Below are 24,658 nucleotides of genomic sequence, written 5' to 3' on the forward strand. Positions count from 1 at the left end.
AGGGAATAACAACCACATGCAGCCATCCGATTAACCACCACTATTTTATCTTTTTACCACTTCTATTTGCTCTAGCCAACAGCTATTTACTTTTTAAGAATTTCTGCACACCAGACCTGAACCTTTTAGATCATCATTTCATTGTACATCAAAATGTGAATCCTGTAGGGCTCTGGGCAGTACGAGGGCTCCCGGAGAAAAAAGAAAGCTCTTTCAAGGGGTTGGAATAGGCTGCAACATTAACTGTTTCTGTGAACCAAATCCATATTTAGACTCCAAAAAGTCTGACAATAAAAAATATATTAATAGCAAAATTATAATTTTAATTTTTTGATTGATAGAAATGTAACAACTATAAGAATGACTAGTTACTTAATCAAAACAATTCAGTTGGTAAAGGCAGGTTCCACTGGGTGGCGCCAGCAATGGCTGCCTCGCCAACAGTCTGTCTGTCCCTTCCTTCTCTGTTGTTTCTTTAGTATGTGTTAAATGTATGGTTTTAGTGTTCTTTAGCTTGTTTTAAGTGGGGGGTTGGGGAAACTTTTTTTTTAAAAATCTCTTACCTCGACGGAGATGCGATTTTTTCCCTGTATCGTATCTCCGTCCGCACTGCGGCCTAACATCGAGGAGCGAGGACCTTAACATCGTGGAGCTTGCGGTCCCTGGTTAGAGACCGACTTCGGGAGCTCCAAGCCGCAGGATCTTTGACCGACCCGACGCGGGGGCTTTGATCGCCCCAACGCGGGGAATTCGACTGCCGGCTGCGGGAGTTTCGATCGCCCAAACGGATGGTTTGACTGCCCCAACCGCGGGAGAAAAATGAGGGAAGAAGACTTTATTGCCTTCCGTCACAGTGAGGAATATGGAGAATCCACTCTGGTGGATGTTTATGTTAACATTTATGTAGTTGTGTGTCTTGTTGTTTTTTTAAAGTATGTCTGTATGGTAATATGAATATCACTGTACCTTAATTGGTACACGTGACAATAAAAGACCTTTGAAACCTAAAGGCACGTGGAGTGCTCAAATTACAAACATCAGCTACATTGTCATGATGTAAGCAGGAAGAACCAGATATCTAATTATTTCCACTGGAATGCATGCTTGGGCATTGAGAGTTTGGTGGACTTGACCTTTCAGTCTTTCATTTCAAAAATAAATTACTAGCTGGAACAGGGAATGCAAATGAAAAATAATACTCAGGCTGAGTAGCAGACCCTGCTATTTTGTCAGAAACTGTACTCCAATGAAACGTCACATTTGAGAGGGAATTGGGAGATGGGAGAAGGAAAAAAATTATGTTACTTGCATATAACAAAAAACTCAAGCAGAACACAGCTATCAAGGGTTTCCAATAAGAAATGTTCCAAATGTTTACATGGCAGTGAAAGAAAGGAAATATACTTCCTACACAAGCTGGAGGTGGGGTGGATGGGGCGGGAAAGAAAACTTGAAGCTACTGACAATTTAATGTACCCAGAATCTCAGACTTCAAGGTTGTAGAGGTTGCAGTTTTAAGAAGGGCCGCAAGGAAAAAAATAAAAATGTGGTGTGCTGCAAACGATCTTCTGAATGGTATACATTTGCTCAGATCTTGCTGCATGACCCATTTTTGAAGCTGCAAAAAGAATTGAAGATTATGCACTCAGTGAAAACCTAATCTTTGAACTTATGATAGAAGAAAGATAGTTCACGACGGAACAAAAGATGACTGGGCCTGGTACACTGCCCCAAGGGAAACCCACAAGCACGTCTGGAGGCTAAAGTAACTGCCTTCAACAACCACAGTCCTCTTTCTTTATGTAAGATGGACCAAAGCTGATGGAAAATTTCCTAATATCATACTCGGTCAAATACTAATTAAAACATTGGGGAAAAAATTTGTTCGGCATGGACTTGTAGGGCCGAGATGGCCTGTTTCTGTGCTGTAATTGTTATATGATTATATGGTTATATGTTATATGGTTATATGGTTAAAACAGAAAGTACTAGGAATACTTAGCGGGTCAGACAGGCAATTTCTCTGTTGCCTGACAGATAGAATATTTCTGATATTTCTGTTTTAAATTCAAATTTCAGATGGTTTGCTTTTCAACTGGTGACATTTTCCATATCTTTTCTGGGTGTGGACAAATGGGGCGGAGATTAGTTGGGTTGGGTTGGTCTTGTTTTTTTGTGAACCAATGTGCATTGCATCTGCTCAAGGAAGGAATGGTAGTAAATTCAAAGTAAACTAGTCAATTTCAATGTAAACGTCCAAGACCCGACTGATGTCTTGCTAGGCAAAATGCACATTGTAATTGGGTCTTCACTGAAGATGATGTACCATACTTGTGGAAGGTTCCACACAAACAGCATGTATCACAAATATCTATGGCAGGGTAGAGTAATGCAAACATATTTGGCATAATTGTTTGCTGTACTAAGGACCAGGCAATTTGCTCCACCAGATAACACTGGGAAGGTGCTGCAGCAAAAGTCTGCTGAAAATCATATGCATCAAACTATGATATTCGTGCAGACGTAAATAAAAGACGAGATAAGGTTAATCATAATGTTGAGGAAATTTAGACAAGCTAACAAAAGTCCTCACAAGAATGGTGGAATATTGAGTAGGATGCTGGTTTAAATCAAAGGTAGACAAAAAATGCTGGAGTAACTCAGCAGGACAGGCAGCATCTCTGGAGGTTCCTTCTCTCCAGAGATGCTGCCTGTCCCGCTGAGTTATTTCAGCATTTTGTGTCTACCTTTGGTGGAATATTGACCTGCCTTCTGGCCCAATAGCCAATTAGCCCTGGTCATAAGAAGAATAGGAATAAATTGCCTTTTATTAATGGAAGGAGGAAATATGCAGAATGGAAAATCTCACCCCATGTTTTCTCTTGGTCTTGCTTCCTTTGCTTTCCTTCAAACTTTCCTTATTCTTCTGGCTGGTATGTTCCGTTGCACAATTCTTAGGTAGTTTGCCCTCTTTGCTAGATGGTGATGGAATTCTTGAGAGCAAGCTTAAATCGATTTTTACCACTAATGGCCAGTTAACTGTGCTCTCTCTTATTGGAGATGGCAATCCTCCAACTCCCGCGGTCGACAAAACCTGATCCTTGAGAATGTTGGCCTTTGTTTGAAGGACAGGTTTACCCGGTTTAGTCCTACTTTCCTTTGCAGTGGCTTTCCTAGTACTTCCACCATTTTCTTCTTTGACCTTACCAGCGGGTTTGTTAACATTGCTGTAAATCTCCTCCCCAATCTGGCCGCCAGATTTGTTGATGTTGGTCCTGGTTACCTGCTTATCATTATTAGCAGGTTGAAAGTGGGTAGTCCTGTTTACATCTTTCATCCCAGTGGCAAGCTTGCCAGTGTTTGGCTCATTTCCATTCCTGACCTCAGCAGATTTATGGTAGGTAGTCCTGCTTACCTCTTTTGCCAATTGACTGATGTTAGCCTCATTTTCATCGTTTTCTTGTCCCTGAGGTACAAGCGTAGCAGAAGGTAGATTACAATTGGATGGTAGCTGATCTTTATTGGAACTTAAGTCCGAGGGTAGAGAGCTTTTATCTGTAAACTCCATGCATTTGGGAGCATTCTGGATAGGACTCTTGTGCTTTTTCCTCTCTGATGACATCTTGGGTACAGATTCAGTTTCCCTTTTCTCGTTTGACCGCTGCCCAACTTTTACTTTGACTTTGGCCTGTTCTGTGCACAGCTGATTTTTATCACCATATTTGTAAGATTCATTATCTTGGTTTTCTTCAGGCACAGGCTTATGAGGTTGTTTTTCACCACTACTTTGTCGTTGATCATTGCTATTGTGCAGGGCAGGGGATTTCTTATGTTTACCTCTGCTTGGGGAAGATTCCTTTGCAGTTTTCTTCTCTCTGTTGGAGTCCGTATCATCATGAACCTCCTTTGCATCAGATCTTTGGCTGTCCTGGGAAATGTGCCCATTTGATGTCTCACTGTGGCTCTTGGAAGGCATGGCAGACTGGCTGACATTCAGCCAATTATCAAGCTGCCATTTATTTGCTGGTGAAGGATCAGGCTACAATAGAGGTCAGAACATAAAACAAATCAGCTGTAATATACATGTCAAACACGCACAAACAGATTCAGAATGGGTACTAAAAATATTGCTCAGATTGGGAACAATTCAAATTACTGCTTTTGGTTTAGTTTAGAGATACAGTGCGGAAACAGACCCTTCGTTCCACCGAGTCCACGCCGACCAGTGGTCCCTGCACATTAACACTGTCCTACACACGCTAGTGATAATTGACAATTTTTCCAAGCCAATTAACCTACAAACATGTCCGTCTTTGGAGCATGGGAGGAATCATGAGTTTCACACAGAGAGTTGTGAGTCTGTGGAATTCTCTGCCTCAGATGGTGGTGTTGGCTGGTTCTCTGGATGCTTTCAAGAGAGAGTTAGAATAGTGCTCTTAAGGATAGCGGAGTCAGGGGATATGGGGAGAAGGCAGGAACGGAGTACTAATTGTGGATGATTAGCCATGATCACATTGAATGGCGGTGCTGGCTCGAAGGGCCAAATGGCCTATTCCTGCACCTATTGTCTATTGTCTAAACCGGAGTGCCCGTAGAAAACCCACACGTCACAAGGAGAACGTACAAGAGCCACACAGACAGCATCCATAGTCAGGATCAAACCCGCATCACTGGCGCTGTAAGGCTGCAAATACCGCTGTGCCTTCATGCCACCCTACTTGTTGCAAACATTTATCAATCCCATCTCTTGTATTGCACTAGAACCTCAATCCAAACATACGCTGCAAATGAGCACCCATTGTTAAGTAATGAACACAAAAGTTTGTGAAAACTTTTGGCTCCTGTTTTGATTAGGTTGCACTGTGGTTACTCAATGTCAAGGTAGAAGTGAGGGGGAATCATTGAAGTGGGGGAGAAAAAAAAATCAGTGGTGAAAACCCAGAGAAATTAAAGATACAAAGAACAAAAATGTCCCATCATGATCAGGCATTTGGAAACATCACATATGGCTTCAGTGATGACTTTCTAATGATGATGATGATGATGAAATATGACAGTGTCCAAAGAAAGACAATAAACTGACTTGAAACCTTGAAGACATCTTTGTACATCAAAGCTCATACGGGTCCTACCCTTTCCTGTATACAGCAAGTTCATAATTTATTGTAAAAACGTTTCTTTATGCATCTTCTATGAAGCAATTTCAAAAATAACTTAATTTTTCAAGTCAGATGCAGTAACTACCCTTAGATTCCAATACTATTTACAGATATTCAATCGAATAGTTTTGACTGAGGATGGACGTTGTTGGAGGAGTGCCATTTATTCCGTCAGGAGTCAAGTCACAAGAGAAACTACAGATGTTCCCTAGACCAAGGAGCTTAAAAAAAACCTTTAAAACTGCTGGAGAACTCTCATTGGCTATATTTAATTTAAGAGAGTTGATGTGCCCATCAGGGTTTGTAGCACACGGGTCCCAGTTGGATGATCAGCCATTCCTTTGGCGGTTCCCTACCCTGCACCTCATTACTATGTTTCTCAATCGTGCAGCACTTTTGTTTTTGCCCCATCAAGTCTGGTGGATTTTATGTAATCTTTTTCTTTTTAGGTACCTATCTAGTTCACTTTCGAGTTCTACAATGGAGCTATCTACACCAGAGCGATGCATTTCAGACTTAATTTATTTAAAAATGTCTTTCCTCAGTCTTTTCCACTCTCTTGGCTATCTCTGTTCAATGTTTCCCAACTCTCCCTGCTTCCCTTGCAGAAGGTACAGAAGCTTGAAAGCGCGCACCACCAGATTAGAGAACAGCTTCTTTCCTGCTGTTATCAGTCTTCTGAAAGTTTCTTGCACAAGCCAGGGGACTGTCTGATTCATTGCTGTCCCATTGCAGACACATGACTTGCTGTTTATGGACATGATGTGCTACAATGCTGAGAGCAATTTTTCTGCATTCCGTATCTTCCCCCTTGCTCGGTCAATATCACTGGAGTTTGACTTAACTGTATTAATGCATGGTATATCTGATCTGTTTGTATATTATGCAAAAAAAAAAAACTTTTCACTGTACCTCGGTACACGTAACAATAATAAACCTAAACCTGGATTGCCGTTGATCTACAACAGTATCTTTGCTAGAGTGTGCGAACTTAACTGGAACAAAGAAAATGATGGGAACAAGAGACTGTAGATGCTGGAATCTTGTGCAAAAAATAAAGTGGAGTAGTTTGGCAGATCAGACAGCTCCTGTGGAACAAATGGGCAGACAGTGTTTCATGTCAAAGAAGAATCCCTACCCAAAATGTCATCTGACCATTCCCTCCACAAATGCTGCCTGACACGCAGAATTCGTCCAACACTTTATATTTTGAACATGATGGGAATGCGGACCAAGTGTGGGGATTGGCAACATTGATGGATGGACAGCCAGGTTTAGGAATGTGGGCCAGGTTTCATTTGAGACTTGAAGGCAGTTGGAGAGTAGCCAAAAGCATGAGCTGGAAGGCAAGGTTAGGTTAGGGGGTTGAGAAGCAACGAGGGAAGCAGTGTTCAAGGATTCCTTTCTTTGAGGTGCCTATGAATGCATGCACTCAAGAGAGAGCATGATAGCATGTGCCTAAGTGGCATCTGGTATACCAATTAATAAATGAGCAGTGACTTTATGGCCTTAATTATGACTTTGTAAAAATGTATTGTATTGTATCTGCAGTGATAATGGAATGCGTGTAAAACAAGTAAAGGATTCTCCCCAACTCTAGAAAGATTGGTCCTTCATTTAAACAAAAGACCATTCTCACTTTAAAAGTTTCTTCTAAAATGTTATCTGTACTAAATAGTTTATTGACCTCCCTGGTTAATTCGTCCCTTCCTACCCAAACCAACCTGGCACTTCCCCATGCAACTGCAGGAAATGCTACACTTGTTGCTTTACCTCCCACCTTGACTCCATCCAAGGACTTAAGCAGTCTTTCCAAATGCAACAAAGGTTCACCTGCACCTCCTCCAACCTCATCTATTTCATCCGCTGCTCCAGGTGTCAGCTGCTCTACATCGGCGAGACCAAGCGTAGGCCCAACACCTCCACTCGGTTCGCAATAACCAACCTGATCTCCCAGTGGCTCAGCACTTCAAATCCCCCTCCCATTCCGAATCCGACCTTTCTGTCCTTGGCCTCCTCCATGGCCAGAGTGAGGCCCACCATAAATTGGAGAAGCAGCACCTCATATTTTGCTTGGGTAGTTTACACCCCAGTGGTATGAACATTGACTTCTCCAATTTTGGGTTATTCCTGCTTTCTCCTTCTTTCCCCTCCTCTTCCCAGCTCTCCCACAGCTCACTGTCTCCGCCTCTTCTTTTCTTCCCGCCCCCCCGCCCCCCCCCCCACATCATTCTGAAGAAGGGTCTCGACCCGAAACGTCGCCTATTTCCTTTGCTCCATAGATGCTGCCTCACCCGCTGAGTTTCTCCAGCATTTTTGTCTACCTCTGTACTAAATAGGGTTAGTTTTGGATTATCAAGTTATTCGTCAAGTGTGTGCACTTTAACTTAATTTCAAGTTAATGTGCACAAATCTAGCAATAAGCGGACAGACATAAACTGCCAGGAGCTCAAAAGTGGTCCATGTTACTTCAGGAAGTTAACCAGCTGGCTTTTAGCATCAAAACAATTGAAACACTGCTCCTGCTCTTGGTCCTGCTGCAAATAGGAACAACTTCTCTCTTTTGACCCTGTCCAAATCATTTGGTTTTTAAATCACTAGACTCTTTATCCATGTCTTGTTACAGGAAGAATGAACCCCTGTATCATCTGCCTATCCACTCAACTGATGACTTTTGCTTAGGAATCATTTTAGTAGAGCTTTCAAATAATTTTAAAAGCACAATGCCCAGAAATAGTGACAATACTCCAGCAGTGGCTGGACAGAGGTTTCATGAAGCTTCATTGTGACTTACTTACTCTTTTACACTTGACTTTTATAGGGTCCTATATGTGTATTTTAACCACTTCCACTTTTTATAGGGTCCTATATGTGTATTTTAATCCTTCCACTTTCAACAAACTGCGTACATATTTCTCCAAGACAGTACAGTCGCACAGCTAGTTGCTTCACAGTTCCAGTGAATTCAGTTCAACCCTGACCTCTAGTGCTGAAGGTTCCTCCCACACCCAAAGCACGTGATTTGGAGGGTTAATTGGTTACTAGTGGTTAGATGAGTTGTAAAATCGAGGAGGAGATAATAGAAACGTGAGGAGAACAAAAGTAGGTGAATATAGGATTAGTATAAGCAAATGCTTGATGGTTGGCATGGATTTGCTGGGCTGAAGGTGCTAATTTCTTGTTGTTCCAACTCTATATCTGTTCTTGCATCTCTTTTGGAATTATTTTGTCTAGTTCATATCATGGTCTCATCCTTCCAACCAAAGAGTCACCCTTCCAGCTATTGAAAATTAAATTTCATCTGCTACCTATTGACCCTTTCTACAGCATGTCTGAACCTCATTGAAGTCAATGACAATCCTGCTCAAATTCACCATAACAAATGTTATGTCATCTGCAAATCTAACCCTTTAGACTCAAGTATGAATCATTCTAAAGAACTAACCTCTTGGGAATTCCACTACACACTTTCCTCAACTGAGGAAAAACAACTTTTTACCACTGTTTAAAATTATATAGGAACTTTTCCATGCATGCTGCAACAACTTATTTAATTGCTTTCAATGCTGATGATATCGATTAAGTAGCACCTTATCAAACACCTTTGCAAGTCCATACCAAATTAAACATATTTCCCATATCCACATTTTCAGTGACACCACTGGAATATTCTAAAGTTGGGTAGAAAGTAAAATTAAACAAAAGTTACATTTTGGATGAGTGAGTTTGAACTGTGGCATCTACCAAGGGCATAGCATGTAGATTGCACAGCAAGTCTGGAGCATAATTATAGAATTTATTGGCAAAAATGTTTGTCCTTTAAAGTCCAACCTTCAAGTTGTGCCTGACAGGCATGAAACATCAGACAGCAGAATATTAGTGATCTCTCTAGTCACCAATCCTCTACTGGAAAGTTCAATCACATCCAGGAGGCCCAAGGCATCAGCAGCCGATGGTTTCCAGGGGAATGCAGATGGGGAGTAATGGATGGATCAGTGGTTCTTTGGATTTTGTGCCTTCCCCCACAGTGGGAACCACTGTGGGGGGATGTTTCTATGTTTTAATGTTAAACTTCTTGAATGCTATGTTGTATTTTTATTAGTGTGCTGCAAGGACATCCGCATTTCCCCTGAATAAGGGGATTAATAAAGTAATATCTAATCTAATCTAATTCATCATTTGGGGTGAGAAAATGCTGAAATGTTTAGAACAAGAGGAATGGAATATAGAAGCAGAGGTCCTTCTGCAGTTGTACAGAGCCCTAGCGAGACCACACCTGGAGTATTGTGTGCCGTTTTGGTCCCCTAATTCGAGGAAGGACATTCTTGCTATTGAGGGAGTGCAGCGTAGGTTTACAAGGTTAATTCCCGGGACGGTGGGACTGTCATATGCTGAGAGAATGGAGCAACTGGGCTTGTACACTCTGGAGTTTAGAAGGATGAGAGGTAATCTCTTTGAAACATATAAGATTATTAAGGGCTTGGACACACTCGAGGCAGGAAATATGTTACCGATGTTGGGGGAGTCCAGAAACAGGGGCCACAGTTTAAGAATAAGGAGCAAGCCATTTAGAACGGAGACGAGGAAACACTTTTTCTCACAGAGAGTGATGAGTCTGTGGAATTCTCTGCCTCAGAGGCCGGTTCTCTGGATGCTTTCAAGAGAGAGCAGCTAGATAGGGCTCTTAAAAATAGCGGAGTCAGGGGATATGGGGAGAAGGCAGGAACGGGGAACTGATTGGGGATGATCAGCCATGATCACATTGAATGGCGGTGCTGGCTCGAAGGGCCAAATGGCCTACTCCTGCACCTATTGTCTATTGTCAAAAATGCATCAGGCCGCCAAGGATAATTCTTAGCAAGAGTGATTAAATTTCCAGAGTGGTGCAAAATAACTTGGCATTGGTTATTATAGTATTCTTCTCGAGGGAAAGGATTAGGTTGGGAAGGGGGCAAGGAGATGTCAGTTTTTAATTGCATACAAATGTACAAGATAATGTTTTATGACTGCAATTTTTAGTTAATTCTCATTACCTTGTCATAGCCAATCACCATGCATTTCAGTGCAAAATAAATCAAAGGCTCAATAATAAACATTAATTTTCCAATATACAGTTTCCAGCCTGTCATACCTCAGGAGTGGGAGCCCTTGATGCTCCTTCACTGTCTGTAGAGGTGCTTTCACTCTCCGAATCAGAGCCTGATGAATTGCCAGATTCACTTAAGTTGTTTAAGCCACCACTGGAATGTCTTGATAAAATATTATCACTCTGAGGCAACAAGGAAGCACTAAAAATATGGTGGGAGAGGACAACATGTAGTTTTAAATGTTTTTTCAGTCCATACAGAATCACAGAAAAATAATTAACCTGCAGCTGTTCTAGTACTAATGATTTAACCTGCACTTTCATTAATCATGACATGATTCTAGTTGCATAAAATTCTGTGAGTTATTTGTTTACAATATTATTTTTTTTAATTGCAACTTTAACTATCACTGTTTCATATAAAATTTGAGTGCAGTGCATCAGGTGGTGAATGCCAGGGCAAAACAGAGAACTCCAACAACTATGCTTGCTGATTTCAGCTCAGAACTAATTTTAAACTAGATGTCTCAGTACCACACTGCAAGTACCTTATTAGATTAAAATACTCAAAATGCATAACAGACAGTTTAACCCAACTATATTATGGCAACTACGATAACATGCATTACATCGTAGATTTAAAAAATTGTAACGGTGGACGATTTTTTATCGGACTTCAATAGTTTTGCTGCTTTAATTGATTTATGCTCGACATGTCAATTTACAAGATCGGAAATTTAGTTAACAAAAGTAATAATGTAATAGCTAATAGAATAATTATTTTTACACTTATTTTTAAAATTCAAGAGCAGATAGAGGAGGTAGTTGAGACAGAAACGATAACAACATTTAAATGGCATTTGGATAGGGACATGGATAGACATTTTAGAGAGATATGGGCCAAATACGGACAGGTGGGACTAGTGTAGAGGAGCACCTTGGTCAGCATAGGCAAGCTCGGGCCGAAGGGCCTATTTTTGTGCTGCATAACTCTAGGTCTACCGACAAGGTCAATGTGGAGTTTGTGGTTCATCACAAGGGAAGGACATGGAGGACAGTGGGATCAGTGTGGGGAATATTAATCTGTTAGGGCAGATGTAGATCAAGGAGGAGATGGTGGTTAGGCTCTTGAAGAGCATCAAGTGGATAACTCCCAATAGCCTGAGAGGATCCATCACATTATTGAGAGAGGCAAGGAGATTGCAGGAGCTTTAGCAATGATATTTGCATCTTAACAAGCCACAGACGAGGTCCTGAAGGACTGAAGTGTATCCAATGTTTTTTCTTTGTTTAAGAGGAGAAGCAGATAAAATCCAGGACATTTTAGGCAGGTGGACCTAATGGCAAGGGTAGAGAAGCCATCGGAAAGGATTCTCTTGGTTAGGATTTACTCACATTTAGAGAATGGGGTAATTAGGGACAATCAGCATGGCTTTGTCCAGGCAGGTTAAGACTTACACACTTGACTGAATTTTTTGAAGGGATGACAAAGGTGATCGGTGAGGGTAGGGCAGTGGATGTTATCCACATGGATTTTAATACGCCATTTGATATGGCCCCGTATGGTAAGCTGATCCAGAAGATTAAGATGCATGGGATCCACAGTGACATGGTAGTCTGGATTCAGCATTGTCCTTCCCATGGAAGACGGAGGGTTGTGGCGGCAGTCGGTGACCAGTGGAGTCTCGTACAGATCTGTGCTGGGACCTTTGTTGTTTATATACATGACTTGGATGTAAATATAGATAGGTTAGTTAGTCAGTTTGCACACATCATCAAAATTGGTGGACATGCAGATAGTGAGGAAAGCTGCCAAAAGTATTTCAACCAGTTGTAGATCAGCTACAGAAATGGCTGGAGATATGGAAGGGAGCTAGTATGAGGTGTTACACTCAGGGAGGTTGAATACAAGAAGAAAGTACACAGTTAATGAAAAGACACTATACAGCATTGATTTGCAGAAGGAACTTGAGGAACCAGCTCTCTGAAAGGATAATGCAGTGGTAAAGAAGGCATGTGGTACCATTGCCTTCAGGAGTCAGGGCACTGAGGTTAGGAAGTCATCTTACAGGGCTTTGGTTAAGCCATATTTGAAGTATTGTGTGCAGTTCACATTACCCCAAATTCAGAAAGGACGTGGTGAATTTGGGGAGGGTGCAGAAGAGGTTTTCCAGAACGCTGCCTGAATAAAGGTATAAAGGTAAGCTGGATAAATTTGGATTGTTTTCTCTGGTGCATAGAAGAGTATACAATTATGAGAGGTAGAGATAGGGCAGTCAATCAGAACCTCTCTCCTAGGATGGAAATGTCAAAGACTATAGAATATAGCTTTAAGGTAAGGGGGGAGAAAGTTTAAATCAGATGTATGGGGCAGGTTGTATTTTTACAAAGGGCGGTGAGTGCCAGGAAAACGCCGCAAAGAGTGATGGTGGATGAGGCAGATACGATGGTGGCATTTAAAAGGCTTTCAGATAAGAACGTGGTAATGATGGGATATGGATCATGTTCAGGCAGAGGAGATTAGGTTAACTTGGCATCATGTTCAGTACAGACATTGCGGGCTGAAGGGCCTGATCCTGTGTCATACTGTTCTATGTTCCATCCTAAAACATTGTCTCAAAGAGCTAAAAGCCAACACACAACCAAATATCACGATGTGAACTGAAAAATAAGGTACCTTTTCGGAACGGTAGGCACTGGCTTTTCCGTGACCTGCATGAAAGTGGGAAAGGGTGGGTGGTGGGGGAGGGGCGTGGGTGGCACGGGAAGGAAGATGATGTGAAAAGAGAAACAAGCTAATCAGTATCTTGGTTACAAATTAAGAAAGTGATCACACGCACCATGCATGCTTTTCACAGTAATTACATTTCCACAAAGCAACTCCATCTTCATTTTAATTTAACACAAATGCTGAACAGAAATTTTAAAAACAAACCTGATCCACATCACTGTCATCACTACTGCTGATCTGCAGGTCATGTTCAAGCGTCCTGAAAATAAATTTGAAAACTAGGTAAATGGGGCACAAATTATTATTATTTTTTTAAATCACATTTTGAAATTGTTGTTCAGTTTCAGTAACTCGCCCAAAAGGATTTCCAATTCAAAGTTTCATTTTCAATTTTTTTTAAAAAATAACTCAAATATGCATGGTTTACTACTAGCACCACACCATGCCCTATATACTCTGCAATGATTTGGTGAACAAAGACTTAATATATAAATGAGTGTGTGAATTAACATCATACAAATGAGAGAAGTTTGATCCATGGTTGCGATGAGACTGCTTGGGTTGTGCATTCTTCATTACCTTAGTTATACAGCAAGAAACAGGCTCTTCGGCCCAACTTGCCCATGCTAAACAAGAAGCCCTATCTGCACTTGACCCACCTGCCCGTATTTGGCCCATGTCCCTCTAAACCTTCCCTATCTATGTACTTGTCCAAATGTATTTTACATGTTGTTATAGTACCCGCCTCAACTACCTACTCTGGCAGCTCATTCCATGTATTTACCACCCTCTGTGTAAAAATGTTGCCCCTCGGGTTCCTATTAATTCTCTCCCCTGGTACCTTAATTCTAGGTCCTCATGGCTCTTGATTCCTCTACTCTGGGTAAAAGACTCTTTGCTTCTACCCTATCCATTCACCTCATGATCTTATACATGTCCGTAAGATCACCCCTCATCCTCCTGAGCTTGCCCAACCTTTCTCTATAGCTCAGGCCTTCAAGTCCTGGCAACATCCTCGCAAATCTGCTCTGCACTCTTTCCAGTTTAACAGCATTCTTCCTATAGCAGGGTGACCATAACTGAACTGCAAATGTGGCCACACAAACATCTTATCCAACTGCAACATAACATCCCAACTTCTATACTCAGTACCCTAATTGATGAAGTGAAATGTGCCAAAAGCCTTCTTGACCACTCGATCTACCTGTGACGCCACTTTCATAATGCAGTTAGCTGTTGACTACAGCTCTCTGGTTAAACAAAACAAACTCAAATATTTTCTGGTTTATTTTTACCTGGCCAAAAGTTTTGCTTTGACCGACACGACTGAAACAAATTAACTGTAAATAGACAAAAAATGCTGGAGAAACTCAGCGGGTGAGACAGCATCTATGGAGAAAAGGAGTAGGTGACGTTTCAGGTAATTAACTAGTCATGTATTTTCTTCAGCAATGTTGAACCATGTAAAATATGGCTCCAAATGTGTCCACATTATTAGAACGGTTACTAAACTTCGAGAATAATTTGTTGACTCTGTTGTACTTTTGATTCAAGTGCATTTTTCCCTATAAATTCCAACATATACAGGACAACAATGCCGACTAAGCTCTGAAATTAATGCATTTATTCTCTAAAAAAAGTGCATATCACCCAGTGTTTTCTCCTGGAAACCATCCACATGGAGGGAAGCAGTAACACATAAAACTGGAATTGCGTGACCCCAATTACCTTTACTGAAATCTTTTAATCCCATTATTGACAGGAAACAATAAAATAAAGATCTATACTGATGGATTACTTAAAAAAGATCAGACTATTGAGGTAATCATGTATCCTTGCTTCCTCTGATCAAGTAGCCAAGGGTAAGAAAGACCCTTCCCATTTAGTTACACTTACATAGAAACATAGACATAGAAAATAGGTGCAGGAAGAGGCCATTCGGCCCTTCGAGCTAGCACTGCCATTCATTGTGATCATGGCTGATCGTCCCCTATCAAAGTGGATAACCTCACATTTATCAATATTATACTGCATCTGCCACGCATCTGCCCACTCACTCAACCTGTCCAGGTCACCCTGCAACCTCCTAACATCCTCTTCACAGTTCTCACTGCCACCCAGCTTTGTGTCATCCGCAAACTTGCTAGTGTTGCTCCTAATTCCCTCTTCCAAATCATTAATATATATGGTAAACAGTTGCGGCCCCAACACAGAGCCTTGCGGCAATCCACTCGCCACTGCCTGCCATTCTGAAAAGGATCCGTTCACTGCTACTCTTTGCTTCCGGTCTGCCAACCAATTTTCTATCCATGTCAACACCCTACCCCCAATACCATGTGCTCTAATGAATCCTTTGTAAAAATAAAATCCAAAATCTGAACCATTTGCACAGTGGAAATTCTTAAGATTCTTCTATAATTATACAACTATTTTAGCAGGCGCACCATCGCATGCATGGACAGGTGTTTTGGGAACAGGTGTTTTGTTTACAGGGACATTGAGTAAGATTTGAGTAAGAAAAGTTGCAATCCACACTACAATAAACCCCACGCTCTAACCTCAATTCCACGTTGGGCAAGTCATTTCCCAGCCAAGAATCCTGAATATATCTCCCCATGAGGTGAATTTATCTCCCCAATTCCTCTCCCCCCCCAATCCATCACAAACATCAGAATCCAATCTCCTCCATTTCTTCCACGTCTTGGTCCACTATCCACCCACCCAGTGCTGACCACAGCAAAGGTGCAACTGAGCCAAACATCACTGAACCCTCTTCTCCCCGAGCTCAGTCTTGGAATTGAATAGTAAATGGCAGAAAGTAACTGGTATGCCTGAAGTCTCAGAGATGCACAAGTATCTGTTGTGTCCACTGGTGCAATACTTGGGGCATGCGAACATTTGTAGCAAATGTTGCTAAATCATAGTAAGTCAGAAAACGGAAATAACTCCGTCAGGATGATTTGGTAAGAAAATAAACTCCTTGGCTGTAATATGTACTTCATTTTACACGAGACCCGAGGGAAAATGTTATTTCCAAGGGCGGCACAGTGGCACAACGATAAAGTTGTTGCCCTACAGCGCAAGAGACCTGGGTTCGATCTTTACCAAGGGTGTTATCTGTACGGAGTTTGTACGTTCACCATGACCATGTGAGTTTTCTCTGGGTGCTCTGAGTGTCTCCCACACTCCAAAGACGTACAGGTTTGTAGATTAATTGGTGTTGGTAAAATTGTAAATTTTCCCTGGTATAGTATAGTCCCGTGTGTAGTATAGTGCTAGTGTACAGGGTGATTGCAAACTTGGTAGGTCAAAGGGCCTGTATCCACCCTGAATCTCTGAAGTCTAAATTAAACGCAATTTGAGATTGGTTTCACTTTAAACCAAAGCACTGACAAATTTATAGACTGCACAATTTTATGACCTATTGTTCCAATGATTCTCTGGGGTGATCACCTAATTTTGGGTATAAAATAGGCATAGCTGCTGGCAGACTTCAATCGTTATATATATCTACAGTCTAATTATTATATAATTTATTGCTAAACCTCAGATGAATGCATAATCCCTTAGGTCAGATAGAATCTCATCACTGTAGAACACAATTTAACAATTAGATAGCTGCATACAATCAATGTTGGATCAATTTTCATCAGACAGGCATCAACCCACTGATTTCTGTCCAAATTAATTACAGCCAAAGGTTAATTGTTTTACATTGTAATATATTGCTTAAGATCGACTTCATTAGAATTATTTTCATTTTTCACTTTACTGCAACAGAATATTGGTTGCATGATACTATTTCAGTTTGTGTGTTATTCCCCCTCCTCTACGTAAAAATGCTGTATTCCAGCGGCACAGTGGCAGAATTTCTACTTTACAGTGCTTTCAGCACCAGAGACCCAGGTTTGATCGTAACTGCAGGTGTCGTCTGTACGGAGTTTGTGCTTTCTACACGTGACCTGCGTGGGTTTTCTCTGAGATGTTCAGTTTCCTCCCACATTCCAAAGACGTACAGGTGTGTAGGCTAAGTGGGTTGGTATAAGTGTAAAATTGGCCCTAGTGTGTCGGGTAGTGTGGGGATCGCTGGTCAGTGCGGACTCGGTGGGCCGGAGGGCCTGTTTCCGAGCTGTATCTCTAAACTAAACTATCTTAAACTTTTATTTTGTCAGCAGAATAAATGACAGAATCTCATGACATAAAAGGAGAGACATTCATTGCTCCACATACAGACTTTTTTTTAAAGATTACACAAATAATCTCATTACCTAACTCTTTTGCTTTGGCCCTGCAAAAATAAATCTTTCCCCACCACCTTCCATTTGCTGCCCTTTCAGCTATCCCAACCTCTCCAATCCCCATGCATGTACACATTCCTTACATTTGGAAATTTGAAACAGACAACTGGTCCTTTAGCTGGCCATCAATGTCTTCTGGTCCTTGTTTAAACTTGCCTTCTCTCATTATTGAACTAATGGTTGCAAGAGGACAGCTGAATGACAGAAACTGGTGCACAGTCTGCATTGATTTTAACTGTGGCATAGTTCACTGTGATTTGGCTTTGGAGGGAACAAGAATATAAAGGAGGGTTTGTTACCATGCTAGTGAAATGTAATGAGACTCTAGGTCCATTGCAAATATTTACAGAAGAGAAACCAGCAAGGCCAAAATATAAAAATCAATCCTCAACAAACATTGAACGCTGCTAATGTCCTCAAAATTAAAGATTTTATGGTAAAAATCAGCCAATGTTATATATATATTCTGCCCACTCCTGTGTGTGGGTAGAATAAAGAAGGGGAGATGGATTACTACTGTTTTCCAATTTTTTGTAGCTGGCACAGACCAAGAATAATACCACCTCACCTATCAATTGAGAGCTGCAACAAACCCACTACACAAGTTGTCGGGAATATACCAGCTATATTTGAGGGAGATTGTATTAATTACTAATTTCAAAGCAGATGTATTTGGGACAAGTACAACAAAATATAATTGTGTTAATATTCCAAATTGTAAAAATGTCAGAGCTACATTATGAAGGAAATATATACTCACAGTTTTTTTGACTCTGAATTTTTTGGTGGAATATCACATTTTTCTGCAAAGGAAAATATATATGAACACAATGACCAAACTAGAAGATACATGCATTAATATTTATTTCAAGCAATCTAAGATTGATGTGCCATTCTACTAAACAGCTAATGTGGGTGCCTTGCCTTAAGATAAGATTCACCAAAGCTAAGTATGCATGTATGCATTGCTTAGAAATTTGAATTAAAAACTTAGGAAGGTTATATTATAGTTATACCGGGCATTGGTGAGACCGCATCTGGAGTACCATGTACATAATTAGTCTTCTTATTTAAAGTTTTAACAAGCTTGAAGCAGTTTAGAGATGGTTTATTAGACCAATGCCTGGAATGGGCAGGTCATGATAACATAGGCAATAGGTGCAGGAGAGTGCCATTCGGTCCTTCCAGCCAGCACCACCATTAAATATGATCATTGTTGATCATCCAAAATCAGTACCCCGTTTTTGCTTTCTCCCCATATCCTTGATTCCGTTAGCCCTAAGAGCCATATCTAAAACTCCTGTCCCACGGTACGAGTTCATTCCAAGAGTTCTACTCGGAGATTTACGGTAATGGCCACTCGTCGGTACTCGGGGCTCTCGTGGACATTTTTCATCATGTTGAAAAATGTTCACGAGTTTTCCCGTGCTTACCTGCCGTTAGCGCGTCTTCCCGAGTACCTGCCGTTGGTGCTAGGAGATGTCCCCGAGCTCCGACGTACCCGCTACTTTCATTCTCCGTGCTTACCACGAGTTTGATTTTTTTAAACTCGGGAGAGCTCTTGGAATGAACTCACCGTGGGACAGGGCTATAACTCTTTCATGAAAACATCCAGAGAATTGGTCTCCACTGCCTTCTGTGGCAGATAATTCCATAGATTCACAACTGTCTGGGTGAAAAAGTTTTTCCTCATCTCAGTCGTTGTACTTCCCCTTTTCCTTACTTGATACCATTCAGATAATAATTGCCTTCCTGTTCTTGCCACCAAAGTGGATAACCTCACATTTATCCACATTAAACTGCATCTGCCTATGCATCTTCCCACTCATCCAACCTGTCCATAGAAAATAGATGCAGGAAAAGGTCATTCGGCCCTTCGAGCCAGCACCGCCATTCAATATGATCATGGCTGATCGTCCAAAATCAATACCCTGTTCTGGCTTTTTCCCCATATCCCTTGATTCCCTTAGCCCTAAGAGCTAAATCTAACTCTCTTGAAAACATCCAGTGAATTGGCCCCCACTGCCTTATTTGGTGGAAAATTCCACAGATTCACAACTCTCTGGTTGAAAATGTTTTTCCTCATCTCAGTCCTAAATGGCCTACCGCTTATTCTTAAACTGTGACCGCTGATTCTGGACTTCCCCCAACATCGGAAACATTTTTCCTGCATCTAGCGTGTTCAATCCCATACGAATTATATATGTTTCTATAAGATTCCCTCTCATCCTTCCAAATTCCAGTGAATATAAGCCCAGTCGATCCATTCTTTCATCATATGTCAGTCCCGCCATCCGGGGAATTAGCCTGGTGAACCTACGCTGCACTCCCGCAATAGCAAGAATGTCCTTCCTCAAATTAGTAGACCAAACCTGCACACAATATTCCCAGTTCAGTCTCACCAGGGTCCTGTACAACTGCAGTAGGACCTCCTTGCTCCTATACTGAAATCCTCTTGTTACGAAGACCAACATGCCATTTGCTTTCTTCACTGCCTGCTGAACCTGCATGCTTACTTTCAGTGACTGGTGTACAAGGACACCCAGGTCTCGTTGCACTTCCTCTTTTTCTAATTTGACACCATACAGATAATAATCTGCCTTCCTGTTCTTGCCACCTAAATGGATAACCTCACATATATCCACATTATACTGCATCTGTCATCTGCCCACTCACACAACCTATCCAAATCACCCTGCAGCCTCATAGCATCCTCCTCGCAGCTCGCACTGTCCCCCAGCAGCTCACACTGCCGCTCAGCTTTATGTCATCTCATGAATAAGATTTAGACAGGCTGGGTTTGCATTCACTGGCATTTTCAAGAGACGCATGTTTGATTGAAATTTATCAGATCCTGAGGGGTCCTGATAGGATTATGTGGTAGAATACTTTCTCTTACGGAAGAATCTAGACCTAGGAATCACCATTCAAAAATAAATCCATCGAGGACAGAGGTATTATTAATTTATTTTCTCTCAGAAGGCCGTAATTGTTTGGAAGTCTCTTCCTCACCGGGTGGTGAAAGGAGTATCTTTGAAAAAGTTTATGGCATTAGTAGCTAGATATTTAATAAGCAAAGGGGTGTACGGTTTCCGCAGGTAGACGAGAATGTGGAGGTGAATTATAATCAGATGTGCTATTTAATAGAGCCACAACTTATTAAGCAGAGCTTAATTGTTTGCTCTTAATTCATATGTGCGTAAAATATTCCAAAATTTGAACTCCCAAATTACACATACAGAGAGATAGCTGGCGAAGTGTACAAAATTGTTGATCAAAGCATAGTCAATTTGAACAAAACAAGGGAGCCTCAAGCAAATTTTGGCCATTATAAAGTAGTTCCTAAACTATATTAGGACTAGCATAACAAAAGGTACTATACTTCATTTACTTCATTAGTACATCACCGGATTTACAGTGTTTTAGAACAATTCCAAGGTTGTGAAAAGCACAATATATAGGCAAGCTTTTTCTCTTAGTCAGAATTTCTGTATACATTTTAAACTATGAACTGGAATAAATATGCTTCCTCCTATAAAAATCAGAACTGGAGAATATCATAGCAATGTTAATGAGCAATAATTTCATTTCAGGAAAAAAAAAGTAGCCTGTGATTGGAATAATTTTGGCTTCAATTTGACTGAAAAAACTGCTTCAGTTGGATAAAAAAGTTTGTAACAACAAAGTTGCACTCGATTTGGAGCCAGCTGATTGAGCATCTCTACCACTTGTAACTTTGCGGCAAAGACCTCATCCCACCAAGCAGTGAAATTGTGGCTAGTCAACACTGATGCAAAGAGTGATTCAAAGAGGTTAATGCCTTCTTTATAGTGGAGGTCAGGAGCTGAACAAAAAGTATTTAGATGGTTCTATTCCTGACTGGGACTGTAATCCAGTGGATTTAGAAAACCAAGCTCCCGCAGAAACAATAGTCACAGTTATGCGGTCATCACAAACCTATCTCTCACTAACTGCTACTGCAGCAATTTTTATTGTGGTACCTACGACTTTCTTTCTCCACATATGGGCTTAATGACTTCCACAAATCTGCATATTCACAGATAGTTATACGCGCATATGCAGATTATAGAATATGAACATTCACATATAGTAAGACTCACATGCAGGTTTGATTTTTAAACGTTATTTTTCACATGTTTTATTCTTTTTAGCTTATTCCTTTTTTTCTGGCCCACAGAATGAGCAGCCTAAATAAAAGCCACCCAAATATCTGGAAAAGTGGTCAGAAGGGAAGGAAAAAAAGCTCTGAAATATTTGCTGAATGCAACTTTGGAACTACATGTAGCTTTTATATCCTTCTCCCTTTGGACAAGGACAAGTGCTTTGTAATTTCCCCAAAAGATTTAAGAGTTCAATTAAATAGGGCTTTTATTAATGTGTCAGGGAATGGCTGAATATTCAGAAACACTTTGATGCTGCAATTAAGGACGAGAATATTCTCTGCCTCCTGACCTGCATGATATAAAAACACGCCAGAATATGGGAATATTGAGAAATTCAGAAATCTTACATAGATTTTGGACATTTGGGGAACCTATACTTCAGTTACTTTAATTTCCTTGCAACAATCACAAGGTATCCAAGAAAATCCCCAGTGCACAAAATTAAATACATTTTTATTAATGTGTCTGGGAATGGCTGAATATCCAGAAACACTTTGATGCTGCAATTAAAGCGAGAATATTCTGTGCCTGCCTGCATGACAGAAAACACAAGCCAGAAAACACCTGCCATTTCTTGCCACCTAGCTAAAATGGTTCTCCAAGTAATGTGAAAATGCTGCCACGTAATTATGGAAACATATACAATCTCTGAAGCAGAATCATTACTCTACCCAGTCAAATGAAGTCACGCACTGAAGTTTTCTATTAGTGAGAATAATTTTATTACTATGAACTGATTCCCACTGCAAATGCAATTTTTCACCAATACAAGCAATTTACAATGGACAATACTACATCTTTTTGAAAAATTAGGGAATCTTTTCAAATTACAAAATTTCATAATGGATTGATCTTCATTTTTAGAGCATGTATTGTATACGAACACAAATTGTAAAACAGATTTGAGAGATCACTCACTGTGTCCTACAAAGCCAGAAGGGACATGGGTGTCCTACAAAATGCAAGAAAATATAACTTTCAGTCTTTTTAGAGTACAATGTAATTAAAGTCAGAATTATTAAACAGTTTCTGAAGAGTTTCTGAAGCTTCTGAACATAACACATATTTCCCCCCCAAAAGAAACCAAGATAAAATTAATAATTAAATTTGTATTAATTAATTTGTAAGCAATCACATATTTTCACGCACCTTGTTTTGGAAAGGAAATTTTGATGGTTCTGTTGTACTAGGTGTTTGGATGGCAGTGAGAGGTGGTGGCCATGAATGTGTCATTTCCTGTAAAATATCCAAAACAATGGTGAGATTATTTCCACCTTCATTATTTGGGGGATCCCAAGCAACAGAACAACGTTTAAGCCAATTTGTTTAAGATTATTTAAGCCATTAAGATTGCTTAAGCCAACGTTTAAGATTTTAATCTTAATTTGTATCTTCTTCCAAATGCTCGGCCACACCCTTCCCATTTTCACACATGCTACTCACATTTTCCACCGACCGGATAAATATCTTCCCGTCGCATTTCAACCTATATTTAACAAGTTACTACCCCTCAAAATATTAAAGTTTTCAAAGGTCAAATTTCGAAGAAAAATTCAGACTGACGTCACAATCGACTTGCAAGGCACGGTAGGATACTCCTTGCGGGAAGGTGACTGAAGCACTCCAACAACAAAAATATATATATTTTTTAAATGACGTCAGAACGGGACACTCCGCGCGAGAGGGGCACTCAAGTGCTCCAAACCCAAAAAAATCAATCCACTTGCAAGTTGGGTCCTCGGGTCGACGGCCATCCACGGCCTCGCTCGGGTCCGCGCCCGCCCGTGGACTCGCTCAGGTCTTCGGGTTAACGCCCGCCTGGGGACTCGCTCGGGTCGACATCCGCCTGTGGCCCGATGCCTGGTGGGGAGGCTAAGCCCAGCGACTGGGCCTGGGCCCTGGAGGGCCTGGGCTGGAGTGAGGGCTGAGCTCAGAGCTTTGGGATGGGACCGTGACCGGCGCCGAAAAAGAAGCCACCGGTGCAACCAAGGACGATCCGGGGTCAGGGACGAGCCCGGAGATGAAGTCGGGGCCTGCCCGGAGAATGTCGGGGCCTGGACTGGAAAACATGAGGCGGCCGAGCAGGCGGCTGCAGTCTACAGCCAGGGCCGGGCTGAGTATGAGAACCAGGCCGAGATCCAGGCCTTGGCGCTGCTCTACGACCTGGGTAGGTGCTGTGGCAGGTAATGGGATTGAGGGGATGAGGGAAATGAGGATGAGGGAGATGGTGTGGGGTCTTTACCCCCCCTCCCTCTCTGCCCCTCATTCTACACTCCCCTCCCTCTCCACCCCTCCCCCTCTACCCCCCTCCCCCTCTATCCCCTCCTCCCCCTCTCTACCCCCCTCCCTCTCCACCACCTTACCTCCCCCCTCTCTGTCCCCCCTCCCTCTCTGTCCCCGCTCACTCTCTTTCCCCCACCTCTCTCCCTCCTCCCTCTCTGTCCTCCCTCTCTTCCGCCTCCCTCTCTGCAACCTCCCTCTCTGACCCCCCTCCCTCTCTGACCCCCCTCCCTCCCTCTCTAGAGAGTGGTGAGTATTGCGTTTAGGGACCAGCGCTCCCCTGTGCTGCCGCAACCCCCCCACCCCTTAATTTCTACACCCCCTCCATCTCCGGGCGAACCTGCACAGTTGGGGGCTCGGCGCGAGTGGATAGGGCGGGGGACATGGGAAAAGGAGCAAATGAATAATATTAATATAATATCAGGGGGGGGGGTTTAGTGTGTGTGCGTGACGCCGCAGGCCACAACCCGCGCAACCGCACGTTGAGGGGACGGGACTCAATGGGTCCTATTGGTCTAGTTATTATATTACTAAAACTCTCATCTTGTTTGTTTGTATGTATGCGTGCGTGCGTGTGCGCGATATTCCAAAACCCCGCCAAAACGGTACATGATAACACTACAATTTTTGGCCCACCTTACTCACCATTGTCCTGGGATGTAAAAGAAACAAGTTTTGTTCAGATTGATATTATATTATATGATATTATATTTTACAAATTATTACCATTTTAAACAAAAATCACTTTTGAAACCACTTTTCCACTTGCCCTGCCCGTCAGCAGCGTTCAATGTCACAATTACGTCATAATGATGAGGAAGAGTGGGGGAGGAGAATAGTGGGAGAGGAGGAGAGTGGAAAGAAGAGGGAGGGTGAAGAAGAGGGGGAGGAAGTGCTGGGGTTGGGGGGGAATGGAGGAG

The 24,658-nt window shown here is 41.7% G+C and overlaps 1 protein-coding gene across 3 annotated transcripts in view; it reads right to left on the reverse strand.

Moving 5' to 3' along the window:
• aff1 (AF4/FMR2 family, member 1) overlaps nucleotides 1-24,658 on the reverse strand; it is a 129,573-nt gene that overhangs the window by 15,134 nt on the left and 89,781 nt on the right. For all 3 annotated transcript variants that reach the window (XM_055639951.1, XM_055639960.1, XM_055639944.1), the window contains 7 exons: nucleotides 22,608-22,694; nucleotides 22,377-22,410; nucleotides 18,035-18,077; nucleotides 13,181-13,235; nucleotides 12,923-12,957; nucleotides 10,291-10,447; nucleotides 2,870-4,039 (listed from right to left, as the gene is read on the reverse strand). In XM_055639951.1, the coding sequence (XP_055495926.1) occupies nucleotides 2,870-4,039; nucleotides 10,291-10,447; nucleotides 12,923-12,957; nucleotides 13,181-13,235; nucleotides 18,035-18,077; nucleotides 22,377-22,410; nucleotides 22,608-22,694 (1,581 nt within the window). The remainder of the gene's footprint in view (nucleotides 1-2,869; nucleotides 4,040-10,290; nucleotides 10,448-12,922; nucleotides 12,958-13,180; nucleotides 13,236-18,034; nucleotides 18,078-22,376; nucleotides 22,411-22,607; nucleotides 22,695-24,658) is intronic.

Source organism: Leucoraja erinacea, chromosome 1, assembly GCF_028641065.1.
Source record: "Leucoraja erinacea ecotype New England chromosome 1, Leri_hhj_1, whole genome shotgun sequence".
In the NCBI taxonomy this organism is placed as follows: Eukaryota; Metazoa; Chordata; class Chondrichthyes; order Rajiformes; family Rajidae; genus Leucoraja; species Leucoraja erinaceus.